At 44.5% G+C, this 12,303-nt stretch overlaps 1 protein-coding gene across 1 annotated transcript in view; it reads right to left on the reverse strand.

Annotated features, from left to right (window-relative positions):
- ARHGAP26 (Rho GTPase activating protein 26) overlaps positions 1-12,303 on the reverse strand; it is a gene marked incomplete in the record, with an annotated part of 513,022 nt that overhangs the window by 355,515 nt on the left and 145,204 nt on the right. Inside the window, 2 exon segments of the mRNA XM_027770414.1 lie at positions 799-903; positions 10,140-10,250. Of these exon segments, the coding sequence (XP_027626215.1) occupies positions 799-903; positions 10,140-10,250 (216 nt within the window).

Here is a 12,303-nt window from a genome sequence, read left to right on the forward strand (position 1 = left end):
TGTAAGAAAAGGCTCTGTGTTTCAAACTTGGGAAAGGATATGGGGAATAAACTACAGTGACTTGGATTTCCTGAAACCTTCCTAAGAGCTGGACAAGAGCACATCCTACAAGCCAGAAGCCAGCATGTACCCTCCCTTCCATTCCCTGAACAGACAGTCCAAGGTCTCAAGTGACCAAGCAGCTAGATGCACAGAAAGGCTGGGCTGGGCTGGGTTGAGCTGGGCTGGGCTGGGACTTCCACCACCAGAGGAAATCCTGGCTCTGGTGCTACAGATCCAAACATAATCAGCAACAGGACTTCCGAGAACATAAATAGTACTTTGAAATAATGGTGAAGAGGATGATGGGCTGACCCAGGGCTGCCAAGCACTCTAGAAATATTGGCCCCCAAGCTGCTCTGGACACCCAAACCAGGCCCACCCTCTCCACCTATATTCAATCCACTTAGGTGGTCTCTATAGCAACCAGGCCCATATTTGGTTTATTCCTTTCCTTAACCAGTGAAAGAAAGCAACCCCTATGCCCACTCACATTTTGTTGTTGTTGTTGTTAAGAGATTTTTGTCATAGGGTGTATGCACCGACCAGAGAGAGTGAGAGAGCACGAAATTACCCCCAAAGGGGATGGCCATGCCACAATCCCTTCTCCTCCATTCTTCTCTTGAAATTTTGGGCACCCACACACATATGTGCCCGGTGTGAGTGTCAAATCACCAGGTCCAGGCCTTGAGTCACAGTCAACCATGCAGGAGTCCAGCACTTTTACCACTATGCCACCTACTAGCCCTGCCCACTCACATTTTGTATGCTGATGGTCAGCTGTGTCTTAAAGTCGCCGAAATCCTTGGCCAGTTCATAACCATGGTGATAGAAAGTGAAGAGTCCTTGCAGGAAGGCCAGCAGCTGTGATGAAGGAAGAAAGGCAGAGGTCACATAAATGGGGTTGGAAGTATGTAGGTGTATCTGATTCCCAACACTGGTTTAAAACTCTGAAAAAAAAAATATATATATATATATATACTATGCAGTTCGCGTCTTAGATCCAGTGGCTTGAAAATCATGCTGGGCATGGGGGTGTGCGTGCCCAGCCCAAGATCCTGGAAAAAGAAGGAGAAGGGATGGTGAAGTGGCCATCCCCTTTGAGAGGTGATTTCTCACGTTCCCTCTCATTGTCTCCATCACTCGCTCTCTGGCTCGCTCTCTCGCTCGCTCTCTCTCTCTCTCTCTCTCTCTGGCAAGTCCACATGCCTTAAGGCAAAAACCTCTTAAACAAAAAAGGTATTAATAATAACTAGCACTTAATAACTAGCACTTACTGAGTACCACTTACATGCCAGGCACTGTTTCATTAAATATAACAACCTACAAACCAATTACTACTTTTATCTCCATCTTAATAATGAAGAAACTGACTTCAAGAGGTTAAGTAACTTCCCCAAAATACACAGTAAAGGGCAGCCAGGATTTAAAACCAGGTCTGCTCTGTATCAACACCCATGCTCTTTCCCTCTGTATCAACACCCATGATCTTTCCCTCTGAGCCTCACTGCCCTCGAGGGATATTGAAGGAATATTCAGAAACTAAAAGGCCAAGACTCTAACTCAGCTTTCCTCTAGTCTAGCTGTAATGTCAAGTTAACAAGCAGAAGAGGAAGACAGCAAAGGAAGCTGGTGTGTGCAGAGTCTGCAATCCAACGGGCAAAATCAAATAAGAGAAAAGGATACCGATCAGACTTCAGCTAAGGTGTGTTTCTGTGCTTTCCCTAATCAAAAATAAGCACTTGGGATTCCTTTATTAAAAATTTTCCCATGTCCCCACATTTTCAGTTTTGTTGGTTTCCCTAAATTCTCATTTAAATCCCCTTCAGCTAAAAAGACCATTCACTGCTTAGTCTTGTCTTCAGTAAACAGTGGAAAATGTGCTCACCAACTCTCACAACATGCCTTCCAACACTTCAAACTATTAATGTCCCGACTCTGTGCCCTGCCAGTCTTCAGTCTCCAAGCTAAACAATGTTCCTCTGATCTTTCCTCTCTTAACCTCACTGTGGTTAATGTCTTCCTGGTTCGTTCCCAAGTCCTATACATCTTGCCTCAGTTCCAAAGTCTCACCTGAAGAAGGGATTAGAATCAAAGCCCTCACTAGGCTTAGAAAGACCCGAGCTTCACCTCTGCCCATGCTCACCTCTGCCCTACCCCATGTGGGGCCCACTCCGTTCTACTGTTAGCCTCTCAAGGTTGACTCACATTGTGTTAGTGGTCTACTCTGACCTCCCTAACCTGCCTCCACCACAGAATACTACAAGACACATCTGCTTTCCTTTATATTGCTGTTTTTCATTTTCAGTCCCTAAATGAGCACACCCTTCTTTATTAAACTTAATCCCATTGTACTTGTTTGTTACCTCGTTTCCCTTTCCTGAGGGGCACAACCCTAATACTGACTGTAAAGAGAACTCATCTCACCCACTTGCCCTGCTACGCTGCTACCTTCCTATGACAGGAACAGTAAGCACCGTGTGTGTGCTAGCCCACCTGAGCTCAATGGGAGACCTGTCTTCGGGCTAAGCCACATCTCCAGCCCAGTTTATCAAAGACCACTGCAATAGGAAGTCAGACTACACTCAGATCATACAAATAAGGTATCTTGGGACCAGCAGGTGGCATGGTGATTAAAGTGTTGGACTCCTACGTGGCCAACTGTAGTTCAAGTCCCAGACTTGGCGGCTTGCTTTCTCATTTTCCCTTTCTCTCTTTCTCTGTCTCTTTCTGGTCAAATGAAAAAAAAATAATAAATAAAATAACTAATTTTTAAAATAATAGTAATAATAAGGTATCTTGACTTCTCACTGCCTGGCTGCAGTTTACCTGTCCCCTTAGATTATCATGGAAAGTGGGAGAATAGGCATGGCTTGGTTCTCTGGCTATAAAAACATCTGGTAGCACCATGTACAGATCCTTAATGGCTCAGTGGTTAGCTACATAGCGTCACTGAAGATTATACTGGACTCTCTTCAAAGATGGCCAAACCCTTTGGACTATTTAAATACTCTATTCAAAGTACTTCTTTTGAGAAGGCCCTTACCTTTCCTCCTCCTGGCTCCAGTAGTGAAGAAGAGCCTCTAATCGCAAACTTAGTCCCAGTTCTCACAATAGAAATTATTCTTCCCTCTTATCTCTGCCCTCCTTGTGTTCCTCTGTGCCCCATCACTTCTCCAAGGTACTAAGCCAGCCTCTACTTGAGAATCATGCGGAAGACAAGCAGTTAAATTCTAAGGTCATGCCTCCTGTTAACTCTAGCTTATCCTGCACTCCGACCCAGCAGGGTCTCTCTTGTTCAGGGTAATTAAATACTCACGAACAGCCCGCGGAGGTGCCACCTGAACATACACACGAGCTCTCCAAAGGCAGAGAGTTAATGATATTTACTTTGGTTCCCGCTTCCTTTGGTCTCATGCCTTGACTATCCATTTTCCAAGGGAAATGATTCCTTAGATATTGTTATTTTTGGCCATCTTCCCCCTTCCCTCTCCCCTCACTGCATCTTTTATCCACTCATCACCTTCTAACATCTTCCTTCCCATATCCTACATGAACCTTTGAACTTATTCCCCAGTGGGAAATGAAAGCCCACTCCTCAGGAGAAAGGGCAAGGCCCATGGAAAGGCCCATGGAAAGACCCCAGAGATGGGAAAATCTGTCTGTACAAATAAATGCTTCTATGCAGAAATAAGTAGGAAGAGCTGGCTACAGCTTCACCTGTTTTTCAGGTAAGAGGCATCAGCTCATCCACTGAGAAACCACAAATTACAGCCCGACAAAGGGAAAACTTTCCCCAGCTTCCTTTGCCTTCTTCCCTATCCTTGTTCTCCTCAGAATAAACGTAAGCAAAACCTATATTTACTTTGAAGTCTACAGTATGAATATAATTTATTTTATTAAGAAGGTACAAACAAGGACCAGCCAGTGGCATAATGGTTAGGATGCTAGACTCCCACATGGCTGAAAGTGGTTCAAGTCCTAGACCCGGCAGCTTGAAACTCATGCCAGGTCCATGTACATGTGCACCTAAAATCCTGAGAGGAAACTGGAGGAAAAGGGACTGCAGTGTGGCCATCCCCGCTCCATCCCCGGGCGGTGATTTCTCACTTTCTGTCACTCTCGTCAGCACACACATCCTATAGCAAAGATCTCCCTTCAAAATAAAATGTTTTAATGTGAAAACAAAACTGTAACTTCTCAAGTTACTGTTGCCCACATTATTCTGAATTGCCTGATAAATCCAGGTTGTCATCATGCACATTCAGTGTTATGGGTTGTATTATGTCCCTTGGGCGGGGGGGAGGAGGGACAAGTTGCATTCCTAACCCTAGTACTTCAGAATGTGACTTTATTTAGAAATAGGATCTAAATAAAGAAATGGGGTCTTTTTAGAGGTGATCAAGTTAAAACGAGGTCATTCGAGTGGGCCCTGATACTTTATGAGGATAACATGACTGTTGTAATTATAAAAGGAAGAAAGTGGACACAGGAGGAGGACATCCACATGAAGAGGAAGGAGAGGAGTGATACATTTATTAGCCAAGAATGCCAAAAACTGATGGCAAACCAACAGAAGCTAGGAAGTGGAAAGGTTTGCTTATGGGTTTCAGAGGGTGTGTGGCTCTACCAGCATCTCGAGTTCAGGTTTCTGGCCTCTAGGACTGTGAGGTGATAAATTTCAGCTGTTTTGAGCCTCCCAGTTTGTGGCATTTTGTTTCAGCAGCCAGAAGCTTTGCTTGGGCAACAAAGAAAGGGGCAACCAGTGGAGTGAGGAAAAGCCAACGTCAAGTCACAAAATACCCTTTCACTTATCTTTAACAGGAGGATAATAATGGTCCTATTACTACACAGGATTCGGAGGAAGATCAATTCAGATCATCTCCGTCATTAACGTAGGAATGCTGCCCAGAGCTGTTCAACAAGAGAGAACTCTCATCAGACGGGTGTGGGAGATGATACGCTGTGGGCCGGACCAGACTGGGAGGCCAGGACAGAGTGCCACAGACCAAAGGGGAAGAACGAAGATCTGCAAAGGAGCAGAAGTAACGGGGGAGGAGAGGAAGGCACAGCACCGAGCGATACTCAGAGGACGCAGCACCTGGTGAGCTGGAGAATGAGTTCACTGCAGCACGAGCTAACCTTCAATTATGAACACTCAGGGAACAGAGGGAACGTGGCTTCACCTTCATGAAGTCGGTATGTCATTATCTGCCATCCCAATCTCCAGAACACTGAGTACCTTGACAAGAAAATAAAGGCTTCTGGTACAAAATACGTTCACACGTGGTTTGGATCCCAGAAGTCTGATTTTTATTCCTTGGAACACTGAAACTTTCTCTCTTTTTTCTGAAGGTCAATAATATCCTGGAACCTGAAGTTACTTTCTAAGAAAAAGGGGAACGTGGTCAACGTACATGGTGGTTCCATGAATGGCTGGAAGATTCCCTCGACTGCAACCAACACAACATCTTAAAAACTCACAGCCAGGGGCCCTAGCAATTTCCCTCAATAATTTCTTGCTGGTTCCCTTTGCACCTTTAAGCAATCAAGCGCTGCTTTGCAGAGATTAAGAACCAGATCGTTCTAACTCTGCTGTAGACAAGATACTAGACAAGTAAACTTACATGTCTTCGTTTCTTCGTCAGAACCGACCTTCAGTGATGCAATAAGGATTGAATGACGTAATGTGGGTGAAGTGCTTAGCACAGTACACCTTTCAGCTGAGCTTATCAATTGTCACTTCTCATTTTTCCTTTGCACAAACTGAGCCAGTGGCTCAAACTATTACAAGCAGAATCACCTAGAGATAATCTTACAGATTACTGGGCTCTCTACTTACATTTTAGGCCCGGGCTAAATGTAAGAATTTGCATTTCTAACACTTGGAGAACCACTGACCTCATCAGCTTTTTCACTGCCTGAGTATCTTCTCTCTTTCTCCAGCCCCTGAAGTCACTGACATGACCTGGCCTGACCTGACCCTGCTCAAGTGGTCAGTGAGAAGAACTTTTTTTTTTTAATTTTAGAAGAGGTTTTTGTTATAGGGCACGTGTGCTCGCCAGAAAGGCAGAGAGACAGAAAGCGAGAAATCATCCCCCCAGGGAGGATGGCCACGCCGCATCCCTTCTCCTCCATTCTCCTCTAGGGATCTTGGGCACGCACGTGCACACGCCTGACGTGCACACGCCTGGGGCCAGGACTCGAACCGCAGTCAATTACATGGAAGTCCAGCAACATAGCCATTACACCAACTGCTGGTCCTGAAAAGAACTTCTTAGAAAGTGAAAGCTAAATATCTACAACCTATACCTAGCCTGTCAACCAATTCAGCTCATTTAACTTTGGGCAGATCCCTACCACTTTTTCTTGGTCCAATCATGAGACTAGAAGTTTCTTTTCAATAGTATGACCTGAAAAACATCTGCAAATCTCAAGTTTTCTACTCTTTTAATCCCTCTGGTACTTCCTGTCATCCCTCCTGCCCAACCTGTCGCTGACTAGCTCCCTACCCGGGCTAGCTCTCTACATAATACACCTTGCTTTTACCATCAGGGTGTGAGCTCCTCAGACACCCCAGCTGGGACCCTGGCATTTTCCACAGTCGTCAGCAAATAAATGCTTGTAGATCTACCAAGACTATATCAAAACAGGTGGGAACTGTCATTTGGGCATTTGATTCATTTGCTCATAAATAAATAACTGCTGATTCTTAACTGGGCGCTAATCAGGTTCTGATTATGTGTGCACCTTGCACACATAAACTCAGTCAATCCTCACAGCACCTTTATAAGGTGGGCAGTATTATAACCCCCATTGTATAGATGAAAGTAAGGCTCAGAGAAATAACCTGCAAAGAACACCCAGCCAGTAAATGGCTAGGCTGGGACTGAAATTCAGGCAGTCTGGCTCGAAAGTCTTTTACCGGGACGAGCAGATGGTGTAATGGCTACATCGCTGGACTCCCATGTAGTCGACCACGGGTTGAGTCCCGGACCCAGTGGCTTAAACTCATGCTGGGTGCATGTGCGTGAGTGTCCAAGATCCTGAGAGGAGAAGGGAGGAGAAGGGATCGCAGCGGGGCCATCCCCCTTGGGGGGGAGGGTGATTTCTCACTTTCTGTCTCTCTGTCTCTCTCTGATTTTCTGGCAAGCGCACACACCCTATAGCAAAAACCTCTCAAAATAATAATAATAAATAAAGTATTTTACCATGATGCTACTGCCTCCTAAAGTCAGCAGTCCCTGAGACACAGACATATAATAACAGAATGCCCTCATTAAAAAAAAGGAGGGGCGGAGGGGCAGGGAGAGGGGGGAAGAGGAGAAAAATACAGTAAAATCAGCAAAGCCATTTAATGGAGCCCAGCCTGAGAGGGATAAACCGTACATATATGTGAGAAATAAACATTTCTCATTGTATGAAGCTTGGCGGTTGTCACTCAGCAAAAGTGAAAAGATACAATACTAACTCGCCAGGTACACCTACTGAGAGACTGAAGTGGGAAATGAAAAGTCACCTCAAAAAAGTCAAATAAGTCAATAAGAATACAGAAGGACTTTAACAAGTTTGTTGAAAAATGGAATTAAAGTATGAGTTTATTTCTGTGCACAACAAAAATGAAATCCATGCACAATTTTTTCAAAATATAGTTTCCATGAACTTCTTTAAAAAGGATTATTTAATTTTATCTATTATTGTTATTTTTTTTTAATTTGACCAGAGAGAGAAAGGGAAAGTGAGAAAGCGAGCTGCCAGGTCTGGGACTCGAGACACATTTGGCCGGTGAGAGTCTAGTACCTTAACCAATATGCCACCTGCCATTCCCTCCATGAACTTTCTAAAGACCTTTCATAAAATTTACCAAAAGCAGACAACTGTAGAAAGATATCGATCAGTGAATATATAGCAATGCTTCAAATCACACTGTTCTTTTCATACAGAAATTTCACACAAAAATAGTGTTACAGGCTAATTCTGTGGGCCAGCATTTGAATTCCTGTGCTGACCACAGGAAAGGAGTCCTCAGAAAACCCTTGACTGAAAGGCTGGCCGTAGCATCTCTGTCCCCTAAGCAGGGAAGTCAGTGAGCCTGCTTCTCCGATGGAGGGCTGCTCACACCTAACAGAACCTGCACAATGGGGACTTCAACCTGAGACCCTGTACACCACCACTGCTGGACAAGAAGCTGGCTCTAACATTTCCAATATTCAGATAGTAAGTCTGAGGTAACTAAGGACTTTAAGAAATTTGCCAAGGGGCCAGCAGGTGGCGTATTGTTTTAGGTGCTGGACTCCCACATGGCTGACTGTGGTTCGAGTCCTGGACCCAGTGGCTTGAAATTCACGGCAGATGTGTGTGCATATATACCCAAAATCCTGAGATGAGAATGGAGGGGAACAGACTGCAGTGTGGCCATTCCCTCTGGGGTGTGATTTCTCACTTTCAGCCTCTCTGTCTCTCCAGCGAGCACACGCACCCTATAGCAAACATCTCCCTTTAAAAAAATTAAAAATTACTACCCTTGGGGGGTGATTTCTCGCTTTCTGTCTCTGTATCTCTCTCTATATATAAATCTAGTACACATGCCCTATAGCAAAAACTTCTCAAAACAAAACAATTGCAAAAGAAATGTAATCACTATAAATTTATATGTGATTCAATGTAATATAAACAAGATTATGATATTAACAAATTTTTTAAAAAGTCAAAAAAATTGCCAAATGAGGTAGCCGGCAGTAAAACCCTGAAATGCCTTTCTCCTCTGTTTCTCTTTCTTTTGGGAGTTTGGGCAAGCACGCACATGTGCGGGTGTGCGTGTCAATCTTCTAGGTCCGGGACACAAACCACATAGTCACGTGGGACCCAGCCCCCTTAACTACCATCCCTCTGGCTGGTGCAGAAAACTACCTTCTCCTAAGTCCAGGTAGATAAGAATCTCATTTGCAGAGATCTTGGACTTGAATCTAAATGCATTTCAGCTGGAAAATTCAAGGTCTGTGAGAATTTTTCATTGAGGCCCACAGGCTATTCTGGTGTTTCTATTAAGTCTTCCACTGTGGATTCTGTGCCATGGCGGGAACAGCAGTCCCACCCCTGAACAAAACCACAACCACATTTATGTACCCTCAACTAAAATCAGATTTCTTCCCACAATGCAGTCTCTCATGCCCACTGGGACACCTGCCTACGTCCAAGTTCCACCGCAGGGCACTCAGCAGAATCCACGTGCTCAGCTTACAGCAAATCCCCATGAGAAATGGCTTTACATGGCACCTTGTAATACCTGAACGTGGTAAGGAAGGGCTCTGAACCCATGGGGCAAGAAGGACAAGGTACTACGTATATTCCTCTATTCCCTGGAGTTACCCTACATTTGGGTTACTTGAGGGAGACAGACAGGGTGGGAGAGGAAAGGAGGAAAGCAAAGGTGTAATCATTATTTCCTAACAAGACGAAAATACCTCCCCTCCAGACTCCCACTTCTGCTCCTTCCACCTGGAAACCAACGGCACACCCACCGAGAAGATACTGCTGACTGTTCTATGCCCACTGCTGGGGCTGTACAGGAGTGGCTGCCAGGAAGGCGCCCGGGTGGCCAGACTGACAAAGCCCTGTCACGTGGCAGAAGACGCAGCATCAGGGCTGGTCAACCTCTTCATCAGCAACCTAGAGCATGGATCCTCACCCCTGGGCCAAAGACTGGCCCACTGGGCTGCACAAAGGGGAGTGGGCAGTAGGTAAGTGAGCGAGGCTTTGAGTTTGCAGCCGTTCCCCATCACTCACACTGCCACCTGGGCTTCTCCCCCTGTCGAATCAGCAGCGGCATCTCATCCTTAGAGGTCCCTACTGTTGAGTGATTGTTTCATTGTATACTACAATGTGGTAGTAGTGGAAAGGGGGAGCACGGTGGATATGGTGTGCTTAGGTCACCCCAGGACTAACCCCCAACCCCCCTACGCAACCAGGGAGGGACTGTTTTCCACAAAGCCAGTCCCTAGTGCCAGGAGGGCTAAGAACCACTGACCTGGAAGACTTTATAATCTACTAGGTAGTTAGGTAGCATGGTTACCATTATTAAACCCCGAACATCTACTTACAGGCTCCACAAACTCAAACATCTTTCTCTCCTGGACTTCTTGCACCTTGAAGACATACTCCAGGGATACTTCATAGAAATGCTGTCGGACCAGGTCCACCTGGGTGTCTGCCTACAAACGGGATGGAATTTCAGAGAAAAATCAAGTCATTACCCAAGGAGAACATTCAGCAAGCAGGCCAGGAAATAATCTCTGGAGATAACTTTTAAAAAGACAAATGGGCCAGCAGGTGGTGTGATGGTTAAGGTGCTGGACTCCCACATGGTCAACCACAGTTCAAGTCCCAGACCTGGCAACCTGCTTTCTCACTTTCTCTCTTTATCATTAAAAAATAATAATAAATAAAATAAAATATTTTCAATTTAAAAGGAAAAAATAAATGCTAAATACACACTAGTACACATAAGTCAATGATTCATAGACTGGCTAAGCCTGGGAGTGGGGGGAGGGGAGGGGAGATAGTGGTGGCCCATGCTTCGAGTCCTGGACCTGGTGGCTTGCTTTTCTCACTTTTGCTCCCTCTTGGTATCTCTCTGCTGAACATGTGTACCCTGTATCAAACTAGTATAATAATAATTATTACAAATAAAATTTAAGAAGTAATTAAAAAACAAAAGAAAGAAAGTAGATGGATTTTACATTTAATTTAATTTGTTATAAGGCACAGGTACTTAGAGAAAAAGTGAGAAATCACCCCAAGGGGGAATGGTTATACCACAATCCCTCTTCCTCCACTCTCCTCTTGGGGCTTCGTACACATACACACACGTGCCCAGCATGTCTTTCAAGCCACCAGGTCTGGGACTCAAACTGTGCATCCAGCCATATGGGATTAACCACCTTAGCCAACATGCCACCCACAGGCCCATAAGTGGATGCATTTTTTTAAAAATAAATAAAAAGGGGACCAGCAGGTGGCATGGTGGTTAAGGCGCTCGACTCCCACGTGGCCAAATGCAGTTCAAGTCTCAGACCTGGCAGCTTGTTTTCTTTCCCTTTCTCTCTCTGGTCAAATTTTTTTAAAAATAAGTAACAAATGGAATTAACTAAATAAATAATTCCTTAAAATAAATAAATGCCACAAAAAGAACGATGGCTGTAGTAACCATTTCCCTATGTTTTAGCAGATCAAAACATCATGTTGTAGGGAACCAGCAGTTAGCGTAATGGCTATGTCGCTGGACTCCCACGTAGTCGACTGCGGTTTGCGTCAGCCCTATAGCGAAAAAACCTCTCAAAAAAAAAAAAAAAAAACATCATGTTGTACATCTTAAATCCACATAACAACAACAACAACAAAAAAAAAGATGGAAAAAAAGCCCTCAAATGGAATTATAGATTATAAAAGGGAAAGCTAAAAGAACAACACATTAGCCCAAATGGCATGTTACAATATTAAAAATAACTGCATTGTAGAAACAAACAAAAAACCAAAAGTAATGATAATGGAGTAGCCCAGAGTACAGCTGTTAAGCAGTGTACAGAAAAAGCCAGACCCATATGACTGACCAGAGCTCAAGCACCAGCCCTGGCATGCTCGGGCTCCTGATGGGATGGAGACTAAGAGGAAAAAGAATTGTGGCTTGACCAGGCCCTGCTGGCTGGCTGAGCACTAACTTTGTGTCAGGAACCAACCTACTGATGTACATGGACATCCTTATTTAGCCCTCCTTAATTCTGCTTATTTAATCCTCATTAAATGCCTATAGAGGAGATATTATCTTTATTTCTAACTTGCAAGAGGAAAATAAAGTCCACTAACGTTAACGAACTCAACTAAGGTCACGCAGCTAGCACAGGGCAGAGCTGGGGTTTCCTTCCTGGTAGATAGCATCTAACACTCTGGATCCTTTTTTAAATCACTAGGCTGTTAGGCCCTTCCCTGGCCCTGGGGCAGAGTGTGCTTCAAGGCAGACAGATTTTTAAAGAAAACTCATAGAGCCATCCTCATGTGTCCTTTGTAACAAGCCAAACAAATTCTGAGAGGGCAGGGACCTCAGAAAAGGACATTTCCACATAAGCACCAAACTCTTTCTTGTAATAAGGGTAAAGAGAACAATTACATTGCTCCCTCCAAATTTCACTTGTCTCTCTGGGCAGGTGTACGTCTGGGACAGGCCCACAAGGTACAATTAAATCACAGATCTGAAATCTAGAAACCACT

This window comes from Tupaia chinensis, unplaced genomic scaffold (assembly GCF_000334495.1).
Source record: "Tupaia chinensis unplaced genomic scaffold, TupChi_1.0 Scaffold000132_1, whole genome shotgun sequence".
Taxonomy (NCBI): domain Eukaryota; kingdom Metazoa; phylum Chordata; class Mammalia; order Scandentia; family Tupaiidae; genus Tupaia; species Tupaia belangeri.